The 13,455-nt window shown below is 36.1% G+C and overlaps 1 protein-coding gene across 1 annotated transcript in view; it reads left to right on the top strand.

Annotated features, from left to right (window-relative positions):
* CDKL3 (cyclin dependent kinase like 3) overlaps positions 1–13,455 on the top strand; it is a 112,632-nt gene that overhangs the window by 37,117 nt on the left and 62,060 nt on the right. The window contains 1 exon segment of the mRNA XM_037800791.1: positions 6,398–6,576. Within this exon segment, the coding sequence (XP_037656719.1) occupies positions 6,398–6,576 (179 nt within the window).

Genomic DNA, 13,455 nt, shown 5'->3' with positions numbered 1-13,455 from the left:
CTTTAACTTTTCCAGAGCTTTGAGAAAGATGGTTTATTGCTTAAAGCTTACGTGGGGGGATGTAGTCCTGTAATGTCCCATTCCACCCTTTTACTGTGGATCTTTTTAGTTTTTTTGGTTAGCTTGTTGTTTTCCTAGACTGTTTTCTGTACCTCAGGCAGCTGCAAATTAATAATTGCTGCTAATTGTTTTCACCAAAGGCTCCTGGGGAATGGCTGTTTGTACTAGACAGGTTATATGACAGGTCAAATGAAGACAAGCTTTGTGAGGTGGATTTTCCAGAAAGTGTAAAGGTAAGTGTCTTATGGCAATTTCCTGGGAATGGAGATTTGGAGGAGCTCTGTGCTGGTTTGGATTATTTTGTCCCCCAAAACACCATGTTCTTTATGCAGTCTTGTGGGGGTAGATGTATTAGTGTTGATTAGGTTGGAATCCTTTAACTGAGTGTTTCCATGGAGATATGACTCAGTTAACTGTGGTTGAGACCTTTTGGATAATTTCCATGGAGGTGTTACCCCATCCATTCAAGGTGGGTCTTAATCAAATCACTGGAGTCCTATAAAAGCTCACAGACAGAAGCGGTGCTGCAGCCAAGAGAGACACTTTGAAGAATGCACAGGAGTTGAGAGTGGAGCTGGCACGCAACCTGGGATCAACAGACATTAGCCACATGCCTTCCCAGCTAACAGAGGTTTTCTGGACACCATTGGCCTTCTTTTGGTGAAGGTATACTTGTGTTGATGCCTTCATTTGGACAAGTTCAGACTGTAACTTTGTAACCAAATAAACCCGCTTTATAAAAGCTAATCCACTTCTGGTATTTTGCATAACGGTAGCATTAGCAAACCGGTACAAGCTCCAACCCTATTCTCCTTCTGGTGACTACTGGTTTTCACTGTGATTGTGGAGTTGTTGGTTTTCAAGGCTACCTGAGTTGGTGAGGGGAATGGTTATAGGGCAGATTAAAACACCACCAAACTTTGTTCTTACCAGGATTCAGCTGATTTTCTTGAATAAATGCTCCCTGATAGTTGCAAGCTTTTGGTTAGTTTCCAGAGTTCTGAAGAATTTGATTTTGATACTTTTCCCCAGTGTTACGATTGCTTTATGGAGTAGTTTTAGATTGTGCCTTCACAATCTGTATTTCTTTTGTTTATGTATTTGTTCACTTGCTTATTATTTGTTTTCCCTACCAGACTGCAGTTCCATGATGGTTCCGGGACTTTGTCTTATTCATTGCCTAAGTTTGTATCTTCAATAGATATTTATTGAAAGAATGAATTGAATTTAAAGATGTCATAACAAAAGTGATACAAGTTATTCTGTGCCTACTGTGTATAGATACTTTTATAGAAAAGGAACATTATATTATCAGTTTGTTGCATTTACTTAACACACTAATCAGAGAGTTTGAATAGATTCACTAGTGTATGCTAAGTGATATCAGGGATACAAAATAAGGAGAAAACAGGTTTTGCCTTCAAAGAATTTATTTTATCGTTAAGAAAATAGACTTAAACAGATGACATATTAAGAGTAAAAGTGTAAATGATAAAATACTAAGTTTTGTGATATAAATACTCAGTGTGATAGTATGGTATAGGATGGGCAAGAAAATCATTAGGACAGGTTTTGACTAAATAGTTGAGAGATTTCCCCGGATGGTCTGCCATTGTCTTCATCCATGTGTTGCTTTTGATTTGATACAAAATTAGCCATTTGAGATGAGAAGAACATTTCTTTTTAACTATATCCCAATAAACAAGGAAACAAATTCAGAGGTTAATAAATTGCCCAATGTTGTATAACGAATAAGAGGTGGAGGGGAGACCAGAAGCCCTCCATGGTCCATGCTTGCTCCTTTTGACTATGCTGTCTCCCCATAACAGCTTAATTTTAAAAACCTGTGATTAGAATATGCTGCAGAATGAGGAAAATGCTATTTTGTTTGGAAAGCAGCCAGATAACAAACATCTGTATGCATATTCATTGGTACATGTACATATTTGTATATGCAGGCATATATTTTTTTAACAAAAGGGAATTGGGGGGGAGGTCAAAAGAATAGGATAATGAAGAAGAGAAAGGTTTCTAAAACTTTAATTACTGTTTGCAAAAAAGAAACAAATTTTGCCTTTCCAATATGCTTTATCAACATATATTTTACAGTAATTACCATGTTCACTCCTATTACAGGACCTTTGCACCTGCGGGTTCCTTTTTTTTGGATTGCTGTTTCCTTCTCTTCTCCCCTAGTTTCCCCCTACTCATCCCTCAGATCTCAGTGCAAGTGGAATTTCTCCCAAGGATGCCTGCCCACTTCTCTGTGGCTGAGTTAGGTCTTCATTTTAGATTCTTGTAGTATCATGTTCCTTTTTTTCATAGCACTTGTGACAGCTGCATTTTTGTATTTGTGTGGTTATGTGATTGATTAACATCTGTCTCTTCCACTTGACTGTGAGCACTATAAGGGCAAAGATACATGTCATTTTTTAAAACAGTATTACTGAAGTATAATTTATACACCATAAAATTCACCCAAATTCACCCCCTTCAAATGTATAATAAATTGATATTTTTAGTAAATTAGCAAATTAGTTTAAGAACATTTTTCATAACCCTCCCCAAAGATCCATCTTGCCCATTTGCAACCAACTCCCATTTTCATTCCCAGCCTCTGGCAACCACTAATCTGCTTTCTGTCTCAATAGATGTGCTTTTTCTGTTCATGTCATATAGATGACCTCCTACCATATGTACTCTTTTGCATCTGGCTTCCTTCACTTAGCATAATTTTTTTTAATGCAATTTTATTGAAATATATTCACATACCATACAGTCATCCAAAGTGTACAACAGTTGTTCACAGTATCATCAGATAGTTGTATATTCATCACCACAATCAATTTTTGAACATTTTCATTACTTCAAAAAATAAAAGTAAAGATAAGAATAAAAATGAAAGTAAAAAAGAACACCCAAAACATCCCATACCCCTCCTTCCCCACTATTATTCATTTACTTTTTTTCCCTGTTTTTCTACTCATCTGTCCATATACTGGATAAAGGGAGTGTGAGCCGTAAGGTTTTCACAATCACATGGTGTGCCAGTTTGGATATGTTCTGTCCCCCCAAAAAACATATTCTTTAATATAATCTTGTGGGGGCTGACATATTAGAGTTGATTAGGTTGGAACTTTTGATTGAGTGTTTCCATGGAGATGTGACTCAGTCAACCATGGGTGATAACTCTGATTGAATTATTTCCATGGTTGTGTGGCCCTGCCCATTCTGGGTGGGTCTTAATTAGATCACAGGAGTCCTTTAAGAGATGCTTGGGAACAGACAGAGATGCTAGAAGCCGACCCTGATGCATGCTGATGCTTGAGATGCTTGGAGATGCGGACAGAAGGACACTTGGAGATGCTAAGCTGAGAGATGGAGCCCAGAGTTTGTCCTGGCGAAGCTAAGAGAGGAACCCAGATGCACAGGAGCTGAAGAAGCTAAGAGAGAAAAGCCCAGAAACATTTTGGGGAAAGCCATTTTGAAATACAAGCCGGGAACAAAGGACCAGCAGATGCCAGCCTCATGCCTTCGCAACTGACAGAGGTGTTCCAGATGCCGTTGAGCTTCCTTCAGTGGAGGTATTATCTCATTAATGCCTTAGTTTGGACACTTTTATGGCCTTAGGACTATAACTTTGTAACCAAATAAACCACTTTTATAAAAGCCAATCCATTTCTGGTATTTTGCTTAACAGCAGCATTAGCAAACCGAACACGAGGTCACACTGTATAAGCTATAATGTTATACACTCATCTTCAAGAATCAAGGATACTGGATTGCAGTTCAGCAGTTTCAGATATTTCCTTCTAGCTATTCTAATAAACTAAAAACTAAAAAGGGATATTTATATAATGCATAAGAGTAACATCTGGAGTGATCTCTTGACTCCATTTGAAATCTCTCAGCCACTGAAACTTAATTTTGTTTTGTTTCTCTTCCCCCTTTTGGTTGAGAAGGCTTTCTCGATCCTACGATGTTGGGTCCAGGCACATCCCTGGGAGTCGTGCCACATTAGCATAATGTTTTTGAGGCTTATCCATGTTGTAGCATATATCAGTACTTCATTTCTTTTTTTTGTTGAATAATATTTTATATTATGGATATACCACATTTTGTTTATCCATTCACCAATTAATGGTCATTTAGATTATTTCCACTTTTTGGCTATTATGACTAATGCTGCTATGAACATTTGTGCACAGTCTTTGTGTGGATATATGTTTACAGTTCTCTTGAGGAGATAACCTCAAGAAACTTTTAAGAAACCACCAGACATTTCCAAGGTGGCTCTACCATTTTATATTCTCACCAGTAATGGTGTCTTAGTTTCCTAGAGTTGCTTTGAAAAACCCCACACAATGGGTTTGCTTGAACAAGAATTTATTGACTCATGTTTTAGAGACAAGAAGTCCCAAATCAGGGTGTCAGTAAGGCCATGTTTTCTCTTGGAGTCTGTAGCATTCTGGTGATGGTTTGCTGTAGTCCTTGGAGTTCCTTGACTTGCATCTCTGCTTCCATCACCTGGTCTCCTTTTGTGGCTTTCTGTGATTTCTGGCTTCTACCAGTTTTTTTCTCCTACTCCTCTTGCTCAGTTAAATTTCCCCATGGATTTATGGCAGTAAATTGTATAAACAATTTTTTCTCCTACTCCTCCTGCTTAGTTAAATTTCCCCATGGATTTATGGCAGTTAATTGTATAAACAAAGGAGTATCCCAGATATCTGTCACTGAAAAATTCTCACTCATACCATGATACTTTGTAGGTAATGAGTATATGCTTATTTCATCCGTTTGATAATTTTTTTTTTGCATGTCTCCTTTACTGTAGGCATTGTACTGGGGACTAGGGTTATAGTTGAATAAGATATATATATATATGGCCTCATGGAGCTCACAGTCTAGTGGGAGTTACAAAAAAGTTCAAAAAAGTTAACAGGCAATTAACAGTAATGCTTTGATGGGGAAAGTACAGAATTATGTGTGAATATATAGATGAGACTTCTAATACAAATGTCTAAGCTGAAACCTGTGGAGATAATGGGTCAGGCAAAGCATTCTAGACAGTTGGAATAGCATCAGCAAATGCACAGAAATGAGACAAAATCTGGAAAATGGGAAACCAACATCATTTCTATAGGCTAGGAAGAGGAGATGAGTAGGGACCAAATCCTATAAGGGCTTACAGCTATTTTAAGTAGTTTGAAATTGATCCTGTGGGATAGAGAATCCTTAAAGAGTTTTAAATAGAAAAGTGACACAATCACATATGTGATTTTAAAAGAGTGCTGTGACATCATTGTGGGAAGTAGATTGGAGGGAATCAGAGAGGATTCAGGGAGACAAGTTGGTTGACTCGTGAAGTAATTTTGTTGACAGACTTGAGGGGATCTAGACTATGGAGAGAAGTAGATAGATTAAAATAGTATGGGAGCTGAGGGAGAAAAATGCCTTGGTTTCTGGCTTGAGCAATGGAGTGAATGTTGGGTCCATTCACTGAGCTAATGGACTGTTGGATTTTCAGAGTTTGAGCTCCCTGCGGGTCAGCCTTGTGGGACTGAACACAGGAGAGAGACCTTGGTTATAGATAGCAATTTTGAAGTCATACGTTGTATAGATATACTAAAGCTGTAACAGTATATTAGATTGGCCAGGAAACATGATATATAAGAAGAGAAGAATACCTAAGAGCAGAACCCTACATCTAAGGAACAGGTAGAGAAGGAGGAACTACAGGGAAATAGAAGGAAACTGGGAGAGTTTGAGGTTCCAGAAACTGAGGAAGGGGGGGGAGAAGTCTTTCCACTAAGATATCGAGTAAGATTAAATTGAGAGGTGCCTATTGGATGTCTCAACAAGAGGTGGTTGACATGCTTGGCTGTGACAGTTTAATAGAATGGTGGAGGTGGATGACAAATTGTATTACACTGAGGAATGAATAGGTGGTCAGAAAGTTGACTGTGTACAGATAATGTTTTCAAGAGGTTTAGCTGTGAAGGAAATGAGAGAGAGGGCAGTAGCTGGGGTGGGACATGGGGTTAAGGGAAAGCTATTTTTTTCATTAAGTTCTTTTGATTACTTTTCCTTATAGGGGTATGATTTACCTTTTTAGTATTATGTCTGTTTTCTTGGCTTCATTTCATTGTGAGGTGATGGAGGGGCAAGAATTGAAAATATTTAACCAATTATTGCATTGTGTAGATAATCCTTTCTATATGGTAAGATAATAGCTTTAATGTCTTAATTAGCTAGATTTTCTCTGTATAATTTTTGAGAAATCGTCTAGATAATGAAACCTTATTTTAATATATTATATCTTCTATTTGTTTTTTAGATCATTCATCGAGATATAAAACCTGAGAATATTTTAGTATCCCAGTCAGGAATTACTAAGCTCTGTGACTTTGGTTTTGCACGAACACTAGCAGCTCCTGGGGACATTTATACGGACTATGTGGCCACACGCTGGTATAGAGCTCCAGAATTAGTATTAAAAGATACCTCTTATGGAAAGTATGTATGTCTTGAGATCCTTCCTGGCATTTCCTAGCAATCTCTTTTTCTTTTCCCTAGGTCTATCTGTCATTCCTACAACCCTGTCCATATCCCTCCTTTACCTTCTGTCTGGGTTGGTGCTACGAAGAATGACACCTCCAATGGTAACATAACAGAAAGGCCCTATAGACCCCTGCCATACTGGCTACTGCTCCTGCCACACTTGCCCTTTGGGGCTCAGTGGCCACAGCTCCAGGAGACCAGTGCAGAGATCCTTCATGGTAAATCCATGCTTGCTTTAAGCTGTACCCCACCCTTGGCAGAATGGCCTCCTCTGTTTACCTTTAGTCTCTACAGTCTACAAAAATTTGTAAATCATTTACCTCTGTGTTGCAATAGGAACTGCCAAGTTTCCTATTTCCTGGAAAATGACATTCTCATTGTGAAGACCAACAATCATTTTTAAAACTGTACCATTCTAGGTGCCTCAAAAAATAGCATGGTCTCAGTTGAATGTGTAACAGCAATCTAATGTAAAAATAATCGATTGTGAAGGATATAAAGAGACCAAGGTGTACAACTGAATACAAGAAACGGAGGGAGAGAAATAATTCTCACATTTTCCTAGCAACTCTTATTTTGTTGTAACAGCTAACAATAATGAGTACTTACTTTATACCAGGAACTGTTCCACATACTTTACATGTGTTAAATCATTTAATCTTCACAACAATCCTGTGAAGTAGGTGCTACTGTTATCATCCCATTTTAAATAAGAGGACACTAGGCACAGAGAGGTAAAGTAATTTGCCTGAAGTCACATAGCTGGTAAATGGAAGAACCAGGATTCTAACTCAGGAGGTCAGGATTCAAACTCCATGCCTCAGAGAACCTTCTCAACTCTACCTATTACTGATGCCCTGCACAGCCCTTCTCTGTACCTCAGCCATTTCATCTGTAAGATGGAAATAATAGTAGAACCAGCTTCATCGTTTTGTTTTTTTTTGTGTGTGTGAGAATTAAATGATTTAATGCACAAAAAGGCTAACAATATAATACATGCTCAGTAGATGTTAGCTTCCTTCTTCAGGTTCAAGGTCCCTCAAACTGCCCCATCCCCCCTTCCCTGCACTGCCCACTCTGTGTTTGCCTCTGGTCACGATATAGCCTTAAGATCTCTCTATGTTCCACTTCTACCCTCTCTCCATAATGTATAGCTTGAATTCTGTTTCTGATATACTTCGTAACTCTATCCTTTGGCCCAAAACTGCATTTTCTTCTAAACCCTCTAGTACAATATTTATAAATTTTGTGCCAACTAATATATAATTTGACCTACTTCTTTCTCTAGCTCTTTTTTTTTTTTTAAACCTTCCACTAAAAGAAGCTCCTTGAGGCATAATCTACAGAGCCAAACTCAATATGGTTGGATTCTATGAAGCTGACTCATGTTGTGTTTGAAACAGATTTGCTACTGAGTCCCTTTTAAAAAAATCTTTGCTGTAAAACAAAACACAGATACCGAAAAATTCAAAGCAAATGTATAGCTCCACCACCAGATTAAAAACGAAATTTTTATGGTCACCCCAGAAGACCCTCCGTGGACCTTATGCAAATTGCAACACATTCTCTTCTCCCAAAAGTAACCACTATTTTGACTTTTACTGTAATTGGTTCCTTGCATTTCTTTAGTTTTGTTACTCAAGTGTGCATCCACTTACTTTAATCTAGCCTCCCCCCTTTTTTACTGCAGCTCTATTGAGAGATACCATATAATTTACCCATCAGCTGTTTTTAGTGTATTCACAGACATGTACAACCTCAACCACCAATTAGGTTTAGAACATTTTCAACATCCCAAAAAGGAACCTTGAGCCCAACAGCAGTCATTCCCCATTACCTTCCAAACCCCAAGAGTCTAGGCAACCAATGATCTATTTTCTGATTCTACGGATTTACGTAATCTGGATATTTCATATAAATGGAATTATACAATATGTGGTCCATTGGGACTTGCTTCTTTCACTTAGCATAGTGTCTTCAAGGTTCATCCATGTTGTTGCCTGTAACAGTATTTATTCCTTTTTACTGCTGAATAATATTCCATTGAATGGGTGTACTACATTTTGTTTATCTGTTCATCAGTTGATAGACATTTGGATTATTTCTGTTTTTTTGCTATTATAAATAATGCTGCTATGATATTTGCATACAGGTTTTTGTGTGGACATAGGTTTTTATTTCTTTGGGTTATATACCTCAGAGTGGAATTGCTGGATCACAAGGTAACCCCAGGAACTGCCAGGCTGTTTTCGAAAGTGGCCACACCATTTTACATTCCCATGAGAAGTGTATGAGGGTTCCAATTTCTCCACAGCCTTACCAAAATTTGTTATTGTCTTTCTTTTTGCTTATAGCCATCCTAGCCTTTTTTTAAATAAATTTTTAGTCAATAATTTTAGGTTTATAGAAAAGTTGTGAAGATGGTACAAAGAGTTCCCATATAGCCCTCACCCAGTTCTTTCCCTCAATATTATCTTATATTATTGTGTTATATTTATCCAAATTGGTCTTGTCTTTTTTATTTAAATAAGATTTGATATATTTAAAAAATCTTTTTTAAACTCCAGGCACTTCCTCCATACCTTTCTTTTCCTTGCTGCTTTTCTGTGAAGAGCCCATACCATTTGCTTTGTTGAGTTTCTCTCATTTTGAATTTGGCTGATTGCATAGTCATAGTGGAATTCAGTGTTTTACTCTGTCTTGTATATTTCCTGCAAATTGGCAATTAGATCTAGAGGCTGGATTAGTCACTAGTTCAGTCCTTTTGGTAAGTCTATGGACAGTATTGTCTTCTTTCATCAGGAGACATGTTATGTCTGAATGTCTCTGTTTTTTGTAATGTTAGTAGCCATTGATGCCTTATGGCTAGAGCCACCATTTGACTGAAGTTAGCAAAATAGAGGTATTTTAATTTTATCATTTCTTTTTTAGTTATTACATAGAATACTTTTTGTTTGTTTTAATCCATTTTTTATTATGAGCTTTAATATATATATACATACCAGTGATAACTTTAAAAATACGATTTCATAAGTAGAGAGCAAATTTCAAAGAATGTCATTGGTCACAGTTCCACAACTTCAGCTATTTTCATTATTGTAAAATATAACACACATACAGAAAGGTGTTAACTTTCGATGTACAGCTCAATAAGCAGTTATATAGGTAATTTCAAAAATTGTTATGGGTTACGGTTCCACAGTTTCAATTGTTTCCTTGTTATGCAATATAGAGTATATACAGAAAAGTGAAGACTTTCAAAGCACAATTCAATGAATAGCTATAGAGCAAATTTCAAAGGATGTAACAGGTTACAGTTCCACCATGTCATTTACCTCCTTCCAGCTATTCCAACATTCCAGCATCTAATATCAAGGTTCAGTATCCATAGACTTTTGTTAAATCTTATCTTGTTTGTTGCTAACACTTCCTCTCAATCTCTTTCTCCATCTTCAGGGGTGTCTGGGCAGTGAGCACCCTAACTTGTTCATATTGAAAGGGGATGTTGACTATGGGGAAAGGTTACATAGAATACTTCTATCAACAGACATTACCCCTCATGTACTATTTGGTTACTCAATGATACGGTTCACCCAGAGAACACAGGATAATAGCTTGATTTATTTATCAGGTTTAAAGATGAATTGTTTCCCTATTTTCCTCTAAAGGTAACCAATCAATTTTTTAAAATATCATTATGAACTCATGGATTTAAACATATATGATGGGTTTCAATGCATTGCAATTATTATTGAAGTTCAAATTTTCCTGTCTTTGGCCAGTGGAAGCCTTTTTAAGTTGATTCTTGAGTCCTTTTTTTATTTTTTAATTTTTCTATGTTTTAGAACAGTTAAAGGTTTATAGCAGAATCATGCAGAAAATACAGAATTCTCATATACCACCCCACACACTGTTTTCCCTTTTAGCATTTTGCCTTAGTGTGGTACATTTGTTACAATTAATGAACCAATATTAATATAAATATATTATTAACTAAAGTCCATATCTTACATTATGATTTACTCTTTGTGTTGTATAGGTCTATGGTTCTTTTAAAAAAAATTTATTGTGGTAATATCCTGACTCCTTATGACATGATCTGGTCTGTAGTCTTTGATAGGTTCCATGCTACCTTGACAAGGTGTTCCAGGCTTATCTTGTACATTTCCTTGCTTCAGATCTGGAATCAGCCATTTCACCAAGAAGCCCTACTTATCTTTATGTGGGAAATGGTATTTCAAAACCATAATGTAGGCTGGATGGATATGCATATACTTTTATTTTTATATATACCCATTTCGTGAGTTTATACTGGTATTTCCAATTCAAATTCAGGGATATGGGTTTTTACTTAATTTCTTTTTATTACCTGTGTTCTCCTGTCTTCTACCACAAGAATCCTGTTTCTTAGGGACATAGGGAGTGATAGAATTAGAATATTCCATAATTATTTATCTCAGGATACCAATATTAGTTCTGCCCTTCAGTGTGAGTACTGAAAACAGTTAAAATGTTTTTGCCTATACTCTCTGTCATTCTCCCCCATACCTACATTGTCAGAGCATAGAGTCATAACTTTCTATACTGTCACGTTTTCAACCCCTGGTTAGTCTTTCCTGTAAGTAAATATTTTAAATGCTCACCACCATTCTTTATTTTGATACTTCTCTAGTAAATTTTGGTTGTGTGGTGCTCATTATCTAGTAGGTTCATCAAAAAGTATTCAAAGAAACAATATCTCCTATGTTACTTGCATGTTTTTATCAGTATTTCTTTGTTCTTATAGAGAGTTAATTTAGCTGGGTATAAAATTCTCGGCACATATTTTCTTGAATATCTTAACTATGTTATTCTATTTTCTTTAGGTATAAAATATTATTGTTGAAAATATTATTGTTGAAAATTCTGATGATAATCTAATTTTTTTTCCATTACTCATGACTTAGTTGCTCTTTTTACCCTAGATGATCAAAGCATTTTTCTTTTTCTGTAAAGTCCATTAATTTACTAAACTAATCCTTAGTGTTGGTAGTTCTTGGTCAACAGTCTTGGATATATAATGCACTCTTTCAATACATAGTTTATTTTTTTAAATTAGAGCTTTTAGTGTTTGTTATCTCCCCTTGCTTTGGAATTTTTCTTTTAAGAATTCCCGTTATCCACATATTGGATTGTTTTTCCTTCAGTGTCATTTTCTCTAAAATCCTTTTAGTCTCTCTTTTTAAAAATTGTGGTAAGATACATATATATAGATATAGCTATAGATGTAGACATATAATAAAATTTATTATTTTAACTATTTTAAAATTTACAATTCAATGGCATTAATTATATTCACAATTTGGTGGAATCATCACCATTATCTATTCCAAAACATTTAATCATCCTAAACAGAAACTCTGTACTCACAAAGCAGTAACTCTTCATTTTCCTCCCCCTACCTCAGACCCTGGTAACTATTCTTCTACTGTTTGTCTCTATGAAGTTGCCTATTCTAGATACCTAATATAAATGGAATCATAAAATGTTTGACCTTTTGTGTCTGGCTTATTTCACTCAGCATAATGTTTCCAGGATCATCCATGTTGTAGTATGTATCAGAACCTCATTCCTTTTAATGGATGAATAATATTCCATTGAATATATATACAGCATTTTGTTTATCCATTCGTCTGTCAATGGACACTTGTGTTGTTTCCCCCTTTTGCTATTGTGAATAGTACTTCTGTGAACAAGTATCTGTTTTAAGTCCTTGTTTTCAATTCTTTTGGATATACCTAGCAGTGGAATGGCTGGGTCCTGTAATAATTCTATATTTAAATTTTTGAGGAACCACCAAACCGTTTTCCACAGTGGCTGCATCATTTTACTTTTCTTACAGTAGTATACAAGTGTTCCAGTTTCTTCATATCCATTTCAACACTTTTATTTCCCATTTTTTGTTAGAAGCCATCTTAGCTTTGAAGAAGTATTTCATTGTGGTTTTAAATCAAATTTCCATAATGACTAATGATGTTGAGCATCTTTTCATGTGGTTATTGGCTCTGTGGAGAAATGTTTCTTCAAGCCCATTGCTCATTTTTTAATTGAATTGTTTGACATTTTGTTGTTGAGTTGTAGGAGTTCTTTATATATTCTGATTTCCTTTGTGATTTTTTCCTTGATCCACTGGTTGTTTAAAAGTATATTTAATTTCCACATATTTGTGAATTTTCTAGTTCTCCCTCTGTTACTGATTGCTAGCTTCATTCCATTGTGGATGGAGAAGATACTTAATATATATATTTTTTATTTTGAAATAAATTCAAAGTTATATAAACAGTTGCAAAAACAATACTAGCCCCATATACAGAATTCCATCATACCCTGACCCCCCTCCCCCGATAGCTCAATTCACCAACTTTAACATGCTGTCACATCGCTATTTTTTCCCTCCCTCCCTATCTGTCATCCATCATCTATTGCTCTGTCTTCTGAACATATAAGAGTTAGCTGCACATATCCTTGAACATACGCTATAATTCACGATACACTTCCCATGAACAAGAACATTCTTTTATGCAATTCCATTAAGCGCAGCTAAGAAGTACAAGAGATTCAACAATGATACAAAGCTTACATTCTATATTTCCTCTTCCTTATGTCTCAACTGTGTCCCTTTGAACCACCTGTCCTCTATCCTCCAATCCCATCCAAGTTCATCCTTAGCATTCAATTGTCATCTAGTTAGACTGTCTTTTTTTTTTTTTTTCAGTTGTGGAAACATATATACAGCCTAAATCTTCCCATTCCACTCCCTCCCTAGCCTTCTGTTAGTGGGATTAATCACATTTA

Source organism: Choloepus didactylus, chromosome 13, assembly GCF_015220235.1.
Source record: "Choloepus didactylus isolate mChoDid1 chromosome 13, mChoDid1.pri, whole genome shotgun sequence".
Classification (NCBI taxonomy): Eukaryota; Metazoa; Chordata; class Mammalia; order Pilosa; family Megalonychidae; genus Choloepus; species Choloepus didactylus.
This window is presented reverse-complemented; position numbering and strand designations above follow the sequence as displayed.